This window comes from Triturus cristatus, chromosome 11 (genome assembly GCF_964204655.1).
Source record: "Triturus cristatus chromosome 11, aTriCri1.1, whole genome shotgun sequence".
NCBI lineage: Eukaryota > Metazoa > Chordata > Amphibia > Caudata > Salamandridae > Triturus > Triturus cristatus.
The window spans coordinates 412,567,159-412,584,475 of NC_140594.1; the positions used below are offsets into that span (position 1 = coordinate 412,567,159).

Consider the following 17,317-nt stretch of genomic DNA (forward strand, 5'->3'; position numbering starts at 1 on the left):
CAGTCGCATACAACCTTATTTCTAGATATCATTTGGGCAGGTGGGTGTGCAGAGACTACATCGTTTAGTAATTTTATTAGTGTATAGATAAGTCAGACATTTACACAAACATTCATGGTAAGCAGTTTTTGCAGTGTTGAACCTCCAGCATTTTGCTCTCGGTTCTCTAAAACCAGGATAGTGTACTCCTTTGCTACCTGTCTGGCATTTTATTTCTCAAATTTAGGTGATGGCACTCAAAGTTGCTCATGACAGGAGAAAATTAGGACGAACCATGGAGAGCCCTGTATCCAAAGTACTGTACCTCAGAGTCGGACTGGGCGGAAAATAGACCCAGGCACCAAAACAAAAGTGGCGCCCAGTAGTGCATTCGACAGCTAAACAAGTGGCCCATGTTAGTAAATTGGGACAGTTTCAAACTTGTAAAGACACACTGTATAAGTGTTTCGCGAGATATGGAAGAGTGCATGGATTTCAGCTTGCTACCGCCAATGTTTGTGTTAATTTGAGGGAAATTAGTTGTAAAAACCAGCCCAGCAGACCATGAAACAGGCCCCTCAAATAGCCAAAAAACAGGCCCACACACTGACCTGTCAGATCAGCCCTTTGGACACTACTTCACTGCCCTATAGGCCAGTCCGACCCACTCTCCCTTATGGCAAGATCGAGATTTCAATCTCTTTCAAACTCTGAAGGAGGTCATGACTAAAAAGAGGCAAAAGAGTATTCATGGTCATTTCATGGCAGCCCATCCCGGTATGAAAGCAGGCCACTAACCTGCAGCCCATGCTGAAAATGTCAGAGTGGCGGGATAAGACAGTCAGGGCACTCTCCAATCTATCTAGACTTGTTTTGGCTGAGCTAATCAAGCCTTTCAGAAGTCTCGATGAGCAACTATCTTACCTTTAGTAACACCTTTTCTGGTAGAGACCATCTGGCCACAGATTCCTTACCTTAAGATATTCCTCAGGCGTCAGACTGGCTATGGAACCTTTTCAAGCATTACCTCTGCATCGATCTGCTCTGTATTAGCATTGTCGGTGTTGTTTGCGCCAGGAGTGACGTGCGCAGTGCCTATATAGGTGCCACCCCATTACACTGAGATCAGTTACTTTTTGTAACATTTCCATGCCAGAAGAGCGGAGCCACTAAGGTTGCTGATGTCTCAGTTTTCAGACACTAAGGACATCATAAGGGTTACCCTATACGGAGAAATCAGTCCGCAGAATAATGGGGATGATGGGAGAGGTGGTAAGAATCAGCTGCTAGGCAGAGTCTCTACCAGATATGGCGTTATCAAAGGCAAGTAACTTGTTCATTTGATAGAGACTGGCAGATGCAGATTCCTTACCTTGGAATAGATACCAAAGCAATACCTCTCCAGAGGTGGGTCTGCAAACAGTTTTTGACCAGGAAGTCCTGGAGGACCGAACTGGCAAAGTCTGACTGTCTAAGCAGTGGTGCTTCTAAAACATTTGCAGGCATGCTCACATTGCATCCTGACAGATGTCCAGGACTTGGACTCCGCAAGCTGATGCAGTGGTCGCAGCTTTGGCTTCAGTGGAATGTGCTCCCAAGCCCTCAGGGGGCTGCTTTTTGGCAAGTGTGTAGCAGATTATAATGCAGAGCACTGTCCATCATGATGGTCTGCTTCTGGACCGCCTTTGCTTCCTTTGCCCTGATGAACCCAATGAAGAGTTCATCGTCCAGCACTTCCTGGCGGAGTAAAGCAAGATGGTCTTTCGTCAGTCACTCTTGGGATGGCGGAAATGGTTGGGGAGTGCCCATGAATTGTAGGGCATAGCCCTTCGGTACTATCTGTAGCATCCACCGGTCTGATCCAGACAGGTGATGCCTGATTCTGCCCTCTACAGGGTATGTGTGATGGGTGGAGGGCACAATAAAGAGGCTTGAAAGCTTCCCAGGGGAGCGGAGGACTGGGCAGCTCGCTGGACATGGTTCCGACATCCTCTTTGGGTTCCACCTTCCCTGAAAGGATTGGACCGGCTGTTGTACTCGGTAAATCTCGTACTATGGATGCCCAAAATTGCCCCTTCCGCGGCCACAGTAGGGATATAAAGGAAAGGCAAAAAGATAGAACCATGACCCTGCTTTCACAAAATTGCTTGAGTGCCGTGTTGACCTTCTTGCCGAACAGGCAGGACCCATCAAAGGTCATGTCAATCAAGGATGACTGAACATCCCCCGAAAAACCCCCGTTGACAGTAACCAAGCGTGGTGGGTCAAAGCACCACTGTAGAAGCTGTGGCTCTATCAAGGGAGTCAATGGTGTCCAATCCACACCGAATGGTGAACTTAGTAGCATTCCTGTAAATCGGCCCTTCTCAGGCAACATGGGAAGCAGCTGCATGACAGAACCCCACAACATATGGAAATAGTAGCCTAAGAGGCATGCAGTGTTGCTCAAAGACTGCAATACAAAGCTGGTGGAAGAAAAGATGCGCTTCACAAAGGTTTCTGGGGTGGCACTTAAGCAGGCACTGCGACGTCACTTCCGACACAAACGGCATTGGTGCGGAGCATCTAGACACCACCTATCAGAACGCAGAGGTACTGCTCAAGATTTTCTGGATCCCTTCAGATGCCTGGGGAATATTCTAAGGTGAGGAATCTGCGGTAAGAGGTCTCTATCAGGTCAGTTCAGATTGTTCAATAAAGCCCAATTCCAGATGGCATGTGCTTGTAATGACAGAAGTCTTCATCAGGTCCCTCTTGATGTTTTACATAATGCATGGTGGTGGTGTTGTCAGTCTGTATCTGAATGGCTGATGCCTTTGAAGGCAGGAAGAAGGCTTTGAGTGCTAGGTGAACTTTTCTGAGCTCCAGATAATTTATGTTGTACGATTATTCTCTGTTTCACCGCTTTCCTTGAATAGTTAAGTCCTGTAGACGAGCTCCTCAACCTGTAAGAGAGGCTTATGTTATAAGTACCTGTGACAGAATGTATTTTTGATGGGGGGGGGGGTCCGATCAATACAGTCTCTTGCACCACCATGAAAGGGCTTGTCTTACTGGTAATGTTAGAGTTAGTTTGTTTTCTCAATTGTTTACTCTTTGTGACCATTGGTCCTTCAAGCATTGTTGAAGGTCTCATTCTCAGGCTCACAATGGGAACAATGTTTATACATGAGGCCATTGACTCCAGCAGAGCAATAAACCTTCTAGTTGTAGGGTGAAGAATTGACCTGAAGATGAGGCATTTGTCCTGGATGGAAGATACTTTCTCCTCCGAAGCATATACTTTTGCATGTGTAGTTTCCAACGTTCCTCTTAGATAAGAGATTCTATAAACAGGAGAGGATATGGACGTTTGATGACTGATTCGAGCCCTAGTCTTTTCAACAGAGTACAGCGATTATGTAATCTCTTTTCACTTTTTGTGGAATGTGAGCTTTTACAAGCCAGTCGTAGTTGAGCCGCTACTAATGTCAAAATGTGCATTGTGCAGATTTTGGGCCGAAGGGAAGTACTTTGTATAGATAGTGCTTGTTCCCTAGAAGAAACCCGAGAAATGTTTTGTACAGATGTGCTATAGGCATGTGGAAGTATGCATCTTGTAGGTCAAAGGTGCACATCCACTCTTTTTCTCTCAGGTGCAGATACATTTGGTGACATTTTTCATTTTGATGAACTTGTTTATGTATCTCAAATCTAAAATAGGTCTATAAGTCTTTAGTTGGATCATACTTATGACTAAGAAAATATCTGGAGTATATTCATTGATCTATTTTGGCTTGATGGAACGGACTCTATGGCTCCTTTTTGTACCACAGACGTGGTTTCTTTACAGAGTATAGATAATTGGTACTTTGCAGTCATATATGGTCAGAGTGCTGTTATTTCTGGCACTGAAGCATGTCTTTTTCAGACTGATGTAACTATGACGGAGTCTGGATTAGATTCTGATCTTAAGAACTCAGGGGCTTATTTACAAGCCCCTTGCACCGCCCGTGCCTCACCTTTTCCCATGTTAAAAGTGACCCGCCAGTGAAGCAAGAGGCTTGTAAATAAGCCCCTCAGAGTCCAGCTGTAGATAATAATATTTTTAAGCAACCTAGGGGGTTGCTGCTTTGACAGTGGTCAGAGTTAAACCATTTTCCTGGATAATAATCAGTCGTTCTGGAACTAAGGGAAAGAAAGGCAAGAATGGCTTTGGAGTCGCTCTATTCCACAAGGTTTTCACAATAACTGATACTGTAGGTTGTGGAGTATCTAGAGGGACATTAATTTTGTAGCACCTCTAATGAGTACTTGAAAAGCAGTGATGCCATCCAGCAGTAAAGATCTACAGATCACAGGTGAAATTGAAGTGTATTACACAGTGTCATCTGTGGGCGTAGATGGAGAGGTTGATCTTGTTGAGGATCTATGTCTTTTTTCTTGTGGAGACTGGAGTAGGTGTTGGCCTCCTCTTTCATATTGGAGCCATTGATGTATGCCTTGAAATCATTTTAGTTGAAAGATTGATTGGTTTTAATGGCTGTTGAACTCAATGGGGATCATTGGCTTCATTGGCAAAGGCAAAGGATGCAGATATGGTGTACACTTTCTCAGAAATAGCCTTTTTACAATCTCTATTCTCTTTTTTGTTTTAGTTGTACATGATGAGGAAGAAAATCTTAGTATATTTCCCCTCACCTGAGGTGAAGACAAGAGCAGTGAATGTAGAGATATTGATGACCGCATAGAGACAACTGAAAGAAATGTTGACATAGATAGGTATTGTTTTGTGGACGTCGAAGGAGACAGTATTGTACATCAGTGGCTCGTCGTCAAAGATCTCGACGGCGAATAATGAGTCCTCATCGACGATGACAGTTCTGTCATCGAAGGTTCTTTTCTCAATGTCGAATGATGCCTCTGTGCCTCTGTCTCAACGTCGATCGATGGTGATCTTAGAAGTTAATCTTGACTCCTTCGTACAACACCACTTATGTGACGCCGAACCCTTTATTGAGGACAAACAAGTCAGAGTCTATGCTCGCAACATTGATAACTTAGACCTCGAGCCGCAATGTCATTGAGAGTGGTGTAGGTGTCTTTTTTCTTTAGATATTCCTTTGTGGGAGTCTTCATCATCAGGCTGTTTTTCAGAGGGGGAAGGAGAAGATCTGTCCACCCTTCTTTAGTTCTTTTTTTCTCATATCATCCATGAGACCCCTCAGCCTGATACCTTCTCTGTCCTTAAATGTGCATTTTGACATCTTACTGCAGAACTCAGTCTTTCCCCACGTGGTCATTAGGTAAAGCACACTATACAAACCTTGTAGAGGTCTGTTACTGCCTTCTTACTACCATTAGAAGGACACTTTGGAAAAAAGAAGGCATTTTTCAGAAAGATTCCTGTCAGAAAACTGGTGGGTATATTTACAAGGGAAGTGGCGGAGTGCAGCGTTAGTCTTCTTGGCTTAACACCGCGGTCCACCACTTTGGAAACGCAGAGCTGCACCTTATTTCCAACAATTCGGTGCAACCCTGTGTTTCCCCCTGCGCTGGTGCTAATTACAGCTGCCTAGTGCCAACGCAGGCACCTTTGCAGGGCACAATGCAGCACACATAGAAACAGCAGAAACAAGGAGAAATAAAGCATTTCTCCTCATTGCGCCCTGTTAAGACCAGGGTTTTTTTGGTCTTAATTTTGGCGCTGCCCCATATTTATGCCAACCTTGTAAATATGGGGAAGCGTCAAAATCAATGGATGTTGCGGCGGAACGCCCACCGTAACACCCACTGCCCACCCCTTTCACGCTAAGTATAGCATGAACGGGTGCCTTATGTACAAGCAGCATTAGGCCCCGTTAAGTGGCTTAATGCTGCTTATAAATAAGGCAAAGTCCGTATCGCCACAGGAACGTGTTGTAAAGATATGTTCCTGTGGCGATAGGGGCTTGTAAATATGCCCCTGAATATTTTAATGTCACTTGGCAGAAGATTGTTAAAGGCATTGAGTAATGTGAGTGGAAGAGAAATGTAGTAATTACATAAATCCAAAAGTGTAATTCAGATTTGTTTATTCTGAATTGGTATCCTCAGCACAGCAGTCCAGCTCACAGCGCTGCCTAACAGTAATGAGTCATACATAGAACTCTATGAATAAAGAATCTAAATCCTGTCTGGACATTCCAGCTCACATGCTAGCCAATATGAAAGGCCCTATTTAACTTCACTTAACTCTACATAAACCTTCAGGGATTCTTAAAGACACCGCATCCATTTTCACCCTTCACAATGAAAGTTTCTGAGGCTGAACTTTCTGTTTTTTCCTTCTTCATCCAATTTGACCTTCTCTGAGCAATAGCGCTGCAATGCAAATTTCAAATTGGTATTCAGAGTCATTGTATTTGCTCCTCATCTGGAACAAGCAACTTATCGTGATTCTTGGCAACTGTGTTTTTGCCCAAGCAGAGGCACTGAGGCTGCCTTTGCACCGGCCTTGAATGTGTTAGAATACTTTGAGGATCAGGGATAATCTGGCGCTCTCCTTTAGCTTGATCTATCTGCGTCAATAATGGGGACCATGACATGCTTTTGAAACGCATTGAAGAGCCAGGTCTCCGGGGATCATCTCAAGCATGGATTACCGACTTTTTATGGGATTGTGATCGGATAGTAGTGATCCACCCTTTTCTTACCTCTATTCACATGGCTTATTGTGAAATCCCACAGGGATTTTCACTTTCTCCCATGCTGTTTTTAAAGTGACAAGAAAATTCCTTCGTCTCCTATCTAAATAGTTTCAGGTGCATGTAGGTTCTGCATGCATTCTCTTCAGGATCAACTATTGTAACTTTCTCAGTCTTGGACTGCTTACATCTGTAGCAGAGCATCCAAAACGTTGCTGTAAGTTGCCCAAGCCCAAATTAGTTTACATTGGATTCCGGTGAAGCAGAGAATAATTTTGAACGCCCTATGTTTAATGCATTAGTTTTTTTTCACGGCACTAAAAAATCACTTCTTGCATTAAGTTTCAAGCACCATAATCATGATGAAGTCTACATTCTCTCAATTACTTCTTCCCATTCCACTTGTTAAAAAAGCAAGGTTGGCAATAAACATTTCTATTCGGTTAACACCACTTTCATGTCTTTGCTGCTTTGCCACCATGCTGTGTTCTTCTGATCATCAAGATGCATAATTTGGTAAAGGTTCTGCTCAACAAATGTATTCTATTCCATTTCATTGATCTAAGAAGTTGTCCCAGATATGGCTCGATACTTCTCTCTTTCTCATTTCTATTTGTTTTCTCAATGTTAGAGACATTGGTACCACAATTTCTGTTGGTGCCATTCTGATATCAATCAAAATAATCATTACATAGTTTTACACCTCTCCTACATCTCTTTTCATTTGGCTTATTTTTTAGTCACAGTCTAACTGAATTTATCCTAAATGTAAATTATTATTCCTCTTCTACACAGTATTATCGTTTTAACGAAAATAAATTGGGTAAACACTTTACATTATTTAAATTAATCAGAAATAGGTTTATTTTGTTTTCTTTCTTCATATAAAATATTAATTTTACATAATTACCAAATGAGCAATATCCATATACATTTTAATTGTAGTACATTTTCATACAATTATAAAAAAATCTATCTACAATATTTCAGGCATTCACTCAAAATTCACACTAAAATTAAATGCATCCTGAAAAAAGAGAGCAATGTACAATCTTTTTGTAATAATCAATGTTCTTACAATGTTTAAACACATTCAAATATTTACCTCCAACTACATCATATTCATTATTCTGATGTTTTTTCATGGACTAAAAGCACACAAAGACAAATTTGACAAACGAAATAGAGTGTGCAGGAACATCCATTTGATTAAAAGATTGTCTAGAACTTAAAAGAGGGATAACTAAAAGAAAATGAACGTCCCATGATCAGGAATAGTAATGTCTCCATGAAATCTAGGCAAGATACTGTATCTCTGTAAGATATCTTTGAGGCAGTTAAAAGATTGTATGAGGTCTCACCATATCTAACTAAGCTAGATAGTATGATGATGGGAGTCTTCTAATTAACCCCTGAAACTGACGTTTGGAGTACAATTTGCCCTGAATGAACAGAACCCAAACTCATTTTTTTTAAAACAACCAACAAAAAGAAGCTTTTAACAGTTCCCTTCATTTTTTATGTCCTGAGGAAGGCGAAATTTAACAGACTAGCCAAAACTTTGTTTACCAAGTAAATGAAAAAATATCAGTAGTATGGCTGTGATGTAGTTGAAGATCAATATCTGAATTTGTTTAAACATTGTCAAAACATTAATTGGTACAAGAAAATGTTTTATAGCTCCCCTTATTCTGCATACATTGAGTTTTTGTGGGCACTTGCATAACTGTAGATAGTGTTTTTATTATTGTATGAGGGTTAATTAATAAATAAAATGCATTAATGGATTTTGTACATTTAGCATTGATGCTGAAATAATAATTTGTGATACAAAGAAAAAAGAAAATAAAACTCTTATTGTTTTAATACAAATGAGTGTAATCATAAGTGTTAACTCCAAACTTATGTTTAGAAAGAAAAAGCTGAATGCATAAGTAAACATAATTTAAAATTTGGATAAACACTTTTTGGCTGTAAATAAAAAAGTCACGAGTAGATAAATGTAGGCGAGGTATGACATTATTATAAGACTGTATAGAATTGGGAAAATTCCTCCAATAACTGATTGTGTGATACGTAAAAATACAGCAGTTATTCTCAACTAGTGTCCTCCATAGCTCATTTTCTCCTACCAGCCCTGTACTGCCTCTCATTCCACTGGATGGTTCTTCAATGCAGGTTAGGTGTCCAGGTGTCCAGGCTATACCAAGTCCACTCTGCTCATCTTCGTCTTCCTCTTTGTGTGCCATTACTGAGAGCTCAGACAATTAACACATGCTTCATTCCAGGTATCGTAGGGCAGAATATATTTTTCCCCAGTAAGCCATGGGCGGTAGACCTCAATTTCAATCTCGTCCGCCAAGTTTGACAGTGCAAACCTTGGTAGCATTTGTGTCCCAATGCATGGCGGGGTCAGGCAGCAATTTGTGAGCGAGCTGCCAGTGCAGTCATCTCTCAGTAAAGAACTAGGGCTATACACTTCATAACTTCTCATATACTTGCATGAGGTCCTTAGGGTCGTCAGATAGTTACTCTTGGAACAAGACCACAGGTGCTATAGCTCTTCAAGGATGCGCATGCCATGTTGGCTGTTTGTTAGTGCTCCCAGACTGCATGGTTTGAGGGAGATGCTCTTCTGGGATGCCAAGGGACAGAACGAGTCTCTCCTGTCTTCAGGCAATTTGGCTCAGGTTTCTCAAGTTCTAGGTCTGACCTTATTTTGCCTGCTTAGGTGAGGAGCTAGTGTCCTGGGAACCATGAGAGCTGGTTAACATGTGCGGTCATAAAGGATCGATTGGTAGAAGTAGGCAGTAGAACTGCTCATATTAAAATTCAAGATATCTGTGAAAACTGCTGGCAGTATCTGCAATCTACCAATCTCATTGGCTAAAGCAAGAAGACCAATCTAGCAACCAATACAAACGCACATTTTCTTGCAGGCCCTCTCCATCTTCGTTTCACTCTACCTTTGTGTGTTTCAATACAGATCAATTTAAGGATGTGAAGATGAGGGGTGTTGGATCCTAATTAACAGCATAGCTCATCTGTTTATGTGTTCCACACCCTATCAGTGATATGAAACCCAATATAAATAAAGTGCAATAGAGTACAATGCTATACTACAGAAGTTTGGCACCCACCTCATATTGAACATAAAGATTCAGTGAAATGGAAAACAGCTGAGGTAATTCGTCGCAAGCACCATTGTTTTTCCACCCGGTAAGCATATCTTTCCCAGTGAACAGAGGGCTATCTAACGAGGGTATTCCCACTCATGTATAATAACTGAAAGCACTTTGGTTGTAAACATGGGTTGGGCTTTGCTAATTACCTGGCTTATTCTTCTGCTCTCAGTGGTGTGATCCTCAGTTGGAACAAATTCAACAAGTGTTCAGCTGAAATGTGCCAAAATGCAACGTGCCAATCTGATAGTGGGCTGGAATTTAGATAGGTGCTTATCAGTGTGCCGACGCGAACTCACTGAACTCAACTCACAGGGCAGGTGTCCAGCCAAGGAGAGCCCAGACTTTGGCAGAGATTGTAGGCACCTCACTGAAAGCTCCCGATGTCCCATGGTTATCAGTTTATGTTGTGGGTGTTTATGTGACATCGAAGCCCTGGGTATCCTAACCGTAAATGACAGAGACAACGGAGTGGAGACACATACACAAACAGGGCACTAAGAGTGACGCAGCATGAGTCACCAGCATACACACTGTATGTCTCCTTTCATGACCTATGCAGCATTTCTCATAGCATTGTGACATATGATGTGTATGAATATATTTGTATGTTACAGACTGGAATCTAAGTGTCCTCTAGAACATTGTGTGATTTTAAGGACAAGCAAAACACAGTGGAATTAATCATGCTGACCTAGTTTGGGAAGAGTAGGTGAATCAACTTACTCCTGTCAATGAGGCTGTAGTAGGGAAATGTAGCCTAATCACTACAGCGGAGAGAGTAATGAAAGCCATCCCACGACACACCAAATTTTCTTCGGAAGACAGAACTTCTTACAAGCAACCATCCAGCAAACAATAGAAAGTCCTCCTACAAAGCAAAACAATACAGAGGTGTTTGCTGTTTTTTTTTGTAAACAAATTGTATTCGTCAAATACACATTTAGCAAAGTTCTGTGACCCAGAGACTTCCACCACATCAAGAGACAACATACCGACTTTGACATTTTTCTCATGAGATAGTTAATGAAAGTTACAGAAGAGACATGCATAACAAAGGCAGTCCCCCCTCTTAAGTGAACATAAACCCCCCCCCACCCCCCCACCCATCGCACTACCCATCTAGTCAAGGCAGCAAATCTGTTCACAACCACTATTCCGTCTTCTCTGTGAACCATGACCCTAAAACACCGCAGGTGTTTGCAGTTTTCACAAACATTGTTGGCGATTAAGAAATCACTATACCTAATGTATGAAACGTATCTACTTTTAATTAGCGAATCCAAGTTTGTCACAAATTGACCAACCTCATGAATATTAATGAGGTAGGTTGCAGTGAAGTGGTGTGCTCAGAAGGAACAGCCCATTTACGCTGCATGGGGCTGCCACATAAATATGGGAAAATCTGGGGCAAGTGGTGCGAATATTATAGATTTGGTTTCCACTGTTGATTTATATTTGCATGTGTCAGCTGGAATGCCTAGTTACTTGACTTGTTTTACTGTGTTTATCTGTGTTCTTTGCTTTAAAAAGAATAAAATCTGCGTGTCAAAGAAAATGAAAGCTAAACATTTAATTTTTGTTTTTGAAACTCATCCAAATTTCCTTTAACCCCTCGCGTGCGTTCGTCGGCCAACGGCCGTCGCGATCACTACCTCGGTAGTGCTGCGCACGTCCATTGGCTGACGCGGCCCTGCCCGCTCATTAAATGACCCACACCGCGGCGGAATTTACGCCGTGGTTAACGGGTTGAGGAAAACAGGCTGCATTAAAAAAATGCTTTATTTAAAAGCAATCACAAACTTGGTGATTTGATGACCTCAGCGGGCCACCATCCTTGGAATGGATATTATTTCTAATAGGTCGCAAATTGTGATCTACTCCATGAATATTCATGAGGTAGTTCGATTTTCGACTTAGGAATCTCTCATTAGTAGTTCTAAGCTTTCTTACATTAGAAATTGCGATTTCCTAATTGCGATTCAGAAAGAATCTCAATTTGGAAATCACAGTTCCTAAAATGCTGCGATTGTTTTCATATATATTCTTGCACATGGGTTCTAAGACATGGAAGACATTCACAGACAGTTGCTCAGAGTTAGTGTTTGTCCAGTGGTAAAGTCCCTGTCTAAAGGCTTAACCTGTTCCCCTTTCCTCCGTATAGTTAGTTTTTTTTTAAGAGTCACTCTTCCCATTATCTCTATGTATTTTGGGGAAGAGCGGCATGAAGAGCAGCATGGCCACAACGTGAATGTGCGTCTTTTGGTAGCTTCTGCGACAGCCTCCTGTTTGTTGTTTGTGTTTTTTATTTGCACTGTGTGTCCCTCAATACAACAGCTTCTGCTTTTTATGTGAGAAAGTCTCCTCTCTGCTCCTCTTCTACCGTTCTAGTCCTGTGGTGCAGGTGAGGAAATGACCAGCAGAGAGGAGAAAGCATAAAAAGATCCCCATGAATACAGGTGCCTTGCAAGTTATTTCCTTCTCAGTGATTTTCCCTGATCATACAATCAGTTTGTCTTATTCAAACTTCATACTCAAATTTTGACACAACTTCAGAAATTTGCGGCAAGATACATCACACCGACTATTTATTACTTAGACGCAGATGGTTTACGCAATAGGTCCAATGACTCCAGTTGCAGCTGGCACCACTAGAGAGTGGTGAGGCAGGCAAATGGGTGGAGGACACATTAAATAAAGAAAAAAAAACACACTTACCTGCGCGAACGTCGACCACGCTTCGGTTCGGTTTCTGCAGCGTGGCACCCTCAACAACTCTCCTAACCAATCCTAGCGCTGCTCTCATGCTGCATGAGAGCAGCGCCAGGAATGGAGGAAGCGGCCTCTCTCGCTGCTCCAAAGGACACTGGAGCCCTGCACTTGCTCTAACCCAACTGTCCTAAGACAGCTGGGTTAGAGCTTTCAATGTGCGCATGTGTGGCTAGCCATCGCAAGACAGCCTGCCCAATGGAGATGCGCACTTTTGAAAAGTGCAGAGTCAGCCCACCCTCCTTCCTGCTGCTACCACGCAACAAGCTCCACCACGTCCTGACACTGAGTTTGAGATGGGGAGGATGAAAAATCAAATTGTAATAAATTAACTTTATTCCCATTTTAGTTTTCATATCTGGGGCTTTTCTGGGGCATTTTGATTAGTGAGGCGACGCTCCTCCTCTCAAAAGGAGAAGCCGCTCCAAAATTGAAATTCTACACAGAGCACCAAGGATAAAGCAGAAAGAAGAAACATCTCTGCCTTCAGAGATGCCCTGTGAAAAGTTGGGGTTTCGTTTTTTTAATCTATTGTATAGTGGGAAAAACAGCAAGTCAGAAATCCCGTGCATTTTATCATGTAGCACTAAAAAGGCCATCTCCAGAAGGAATTCCAATAAACACTGCTAATAAAGTGGACCTATACTCTCAAGATGATATAACAAAGGCTCAAATCCTCTAAAATACTTTGGGATTGATTAAATAAAGCTCCGCTTCAAACACAACATGCAGTAGACAGAGCTACCCAGCTACAAACCTTCACGGTGGTAATTGATTAATTCCCACTTGTTATTCCTCTAAAACCACTGTTATTGACACCAATAATGCAGCACATACAAGTTCAGACTTCAGGTATTTTCTGAACTGAGGGTGACTGCACTAAGCACTCCGGTACATGCCAAAGTCATTCCTAAGTTTTGGGACCATGGAAACCCAGGGATTTACTTAGTTGGTTTTGTCATCTGAATATTTTTTGTTGAATAAAGTGCTGATGTCTCGATCAGCTGCAATTTGCGAGTAGATTTTGAAAGTAGCAGGGTTCTTTTTTTGAAGAGGCCTTGTAGGTTATTTTGAATTCTGGATTCCACGGGAAGAAAATGAGTGGCTTTCAAGACTTTAAGGAAAACAGGCTGCATTTAAAAAGAAAAGAAAAAAAGATTGGTTTATTAAAAAGCAATCGCAGACATAGTGCTCCGGTGACCCCAGCAGGCCACTATCCCATGATGACTGCAATTCCTAATGGACTGCGACCTTCCTTATCAACATTCATAAGGTAGAGGGGAGAGGATGTAGCCTTACGGCTAGAGCGGTCGACCTCGGACTTGGGGAACCAGATTCGAGTCTCGGCAAAGACGCTCAACATCCTGTGATTCTGGGCAAATAACTTAATCTCCCCGTGCCTAACAAAAAAAAAAACTGAATGTGTTCATCTGTACCGAAACTGGTGCTCATGTAAAGCACTCTGATACCCGATGCCTCGAGTCTAGTTAGCGCTATATAAAACTCATTAAAAAAAAAAGATCGATTTGCAAACCGATTAGGAATCACATTTTAGGAATTGCTATTTCGTAATTGTGATTCTGTAAGAATTGCAATTAGGAAATTACAATCCCTAAATTCTGTACATATAGCCCCTAGACTCCAATGCTCTAGTCCCTACAACCTAAACCCCTCAATCTCACTTATTCCACTGGCAATGAGGAGCGTGCCCCTCTTCCCATACTTCTTTGGCTCTTTGCAGCAACAGAACTTGGCGGTTGTGACCACAAGAACTCCATTTTCAATTAATATTTTTACACAACCTGTTCTTGCTCTCAGCATTTGGTGCCTGAGGCAGTAGCCCTCAGCCTTCACCTCAGTTTACCAAAGGATAAGATTTTCTGACACCATCTCCCCTGCTCCTCTTTGCTTCCATCTAATCTCTTCAAACTTTTTCTCCTATGTTCTCCTCTAATATGAGTGCTGATTTGCATGCCCTAACCCACATTATGTTCCCATGACTCTCATAAGCTGATATGTATTCTTAAATTCTGTATTTGTACTCTCAGTTCTCAAGTTTCTTTTCTCATGCTCTTTCTAGGGAAAGACTTCTCTGAGTCTGAGGCGCTTATCCTCACTTTCTCTCTAAACAACTTTGCGCGCACTGACCCACGTTTCGAGTACGTCATGTTGTGGGAGGAGAGATTCCTGGAGATTCTCAAGGAATACCAGAACAAAAAGGACAGCAAGCTGATCTTCGCATACATGGCTGAGGTGAGATGGGGTGGACAGGAAGAACAGGCCAGCAGAAGAAAGGGCCATGGAAGTACCAAGGGAAAGCCCTTGGGAATAAAAATGTAAGGCGCAAACGGCATGGAAGGGGTGTTGGACAGAATAGCATGACTGGAGTGTGCCTTCAAACTGGAATGGCATGGGGAGCACAAAAACGATTAATGTAGACCCAGATCTCTGTACTGGGGTGGATGCATGACATTGTTCTGCATTCTGTCCATCAACTGTTGTTTTTGCATTTTCACCCCGAGTGGGATGGGTATGCCCAGACGTGGGTCCCGTGTTCTCCATGTCACTGGAATCAAGCTATCCTGGCTGAAGAGGGGTGAAACTCCGAAACCGGTCCTAGGTTGCTTGTTTCCAGTTCAGGGAGGACCTGGCATGGCAGTTCAGGCTGGACTGTTCCCATTGGGCATAGGGTCAAGACTGATTTGCATATGGCTGGGTTCCAACTGGAATGGCATAGGGAGCAAAAAAACGATGAATTTAGACCCAGATCTCTGTACTGGGGTGACTGTATGACATTGTTCTGCATTCTGTCCATCAATTGTTCTTTTTGCTGGACTGTGCCTTATGCCATATTTTTAGAGGCGATCGCTTGGGTGTTATAAGTCAACTATCTTCACTTCCCCATGTCCTTACTTCCACACCTTTACTTTGTCTAACCTTTACTTTATTCATTTTATTAAGAGCATTGAAATTACTTCTCCATCGACCCCCTTCACTTCATCCAAACCGAATTTAAACTCCATCATGAACCTAAACTTTACCCTAATCCTAATTGTTTTAATAGCCTTGTTTTTTTAGTTTAATCATCTTAATTTGTACTAATACGAACACTTTGCCTAGCCCTAAACTGAATTAAATTAGAATTTCGAATTGTTTAATTGATTAAAATTGTATGGTTTCTTCTTCTATCATTAAACCTAACCTCAACTTTAAATAAAATTGCCTGAGTTTAAATAATTTGTACTATAATAAATGAATACAAACTACAGCACTAACCCCATTTATTTTATTGTACTTAATAGAATAAAACATTAATATTATCAAATCACAATACTAACATAAACTCTACAATTAAATCAATTTACATCAAACTAACTTTTATTGTATGAAATAGATTATTGCCCTAAGCCTAAATTATTATTATATTAAAAATGATGATAACCTTATTCTAACCCTTATGCTAATGCTGACACTAACATTATACTTTGTGTACATTTATTTTAAATATAATTTTACCAAATTATTTTAGCCATAATTGTTATTGATTTATTTAAAATAAATTAATTAATAAGTAATGTTATTCTAATAGTAAACTTTTACCAACTTCACTTAAGATATTTTTCAATAAATGACAGCGATGCTTACCCTGAATTTAACAAGTGTAATATAAATGATTTACAAAGAATCCAGTTTATTTTTTAACAGTAATGCTTAATTATACCCATAAGTCATTTTAGATGCTCTGGCCGAAGCGACGGCGTAACTCAGTAAATATAGACACATTTATGTTTCTTCCAAAATATCTCCGAGGGGGACGAGACATGAGGCTCACTGAAAACCTAGTATTACTGGCCTTGCAAGAATCCTCCCAGTTCGTCTTTTACAGTGAGGATGTTTATATTTTTATGACAGATAAATGAACAAAAATACAACTGTGCTTACCCATTTTCTATCCTGCAGCGCTCCCTGGAGGACGAGCTCAGCCGCACCACAGTGGAAGACATCCCCATCTTCACCATCAGCTATGCCGTCATCTTTCTCTATATCGCTCTGGCTCTGGGCGAGTACACCCGGTGCAGCCGTGTGCTGGTGAGCAGGGCTTTCTTTAACTGGGAGGAAAGAACTGGGGGGTATCTTAAAGGGGCGTGGCCGATGTAAGCAGGGCGTGGCTTAAAACACCTAAGCTAAAAATGTATGCTTAGCATAGTGTGCCGCCCCACTGGTTATTTGCTTCTTCTGTCATTGCATCCAGGTAAATAATATAACAACTGGCATTACTCTTACTCCTACAACAAGCCAGGACTATTGGCTTTGCCAATGGTTGTTAGTTGATTAAGAGAAATAAGCACCAACTATAGCTTCGTTGCATAGGACATTGAATAGGCTTCAGTTTTGAAAGGATGAGACTGTGAAAGAACTATAACGAGTCTCTTTGAAGTTACCTCAAAGACAGTGAAGGGTGGTACTGCTGCAGAGTTAAGATTGTTTTTTTTTCATCCTGAGGGTGAGGGCAAAAATGGAGAGCCCGATAGGGACCTGTCTCAGCACCTGCTTTTTAGAACTACAGGGGCTGAGCACCGGCAGGACCCGGCCCACTTAAAGCCCTGCTGGTGAGAGATGCTTGAGAGGGGTGTTGGTAGGCAGTCTGGGAGCCACGGCAGCACTACACCACCTGGGAGCCATGGCAGAGGTTCAGGAGTGTCTGGAGTCCGAGAGTACCCA

The 17,317-nt window shown here is 41.8% G+C and overlaps 1 protein-coding gene and 1 long non-coding RNA gene across 2 annotated transcripts in view; both read left to right on the forward strand.

Annotated features, from left to right (window-relative positions):
- Window positions 1-17,317, forward strand: part of NPC1L1 (NPC1 like intracellular cholesterol transporter 1) — a 163,615-nt gene that overhangs the window by 72,047 nt on the left and 74,251 nt on the right. The window contains 2 exon segments of the mRNA XM_085636098.1: window positions 14,676-14,848; window positions 16,556-16,725. Of these exon segments, the coding sequence (XP_085492224.1) occupies window positions 14,676-14,848; window positions 16,556-16,725 (343 nt within the window).
- LOC146784335 (uncharacterized) lies at window positions 8,900-12,376 on the forward strand. The gene is made up of 2 exons (XR_014970916.1): window positions 8,900-12,177; window positions 12,252-12,376. It is a non-coding gene; the product is annotated as an uncharacterized LOC146784335 (long non-coding RNA).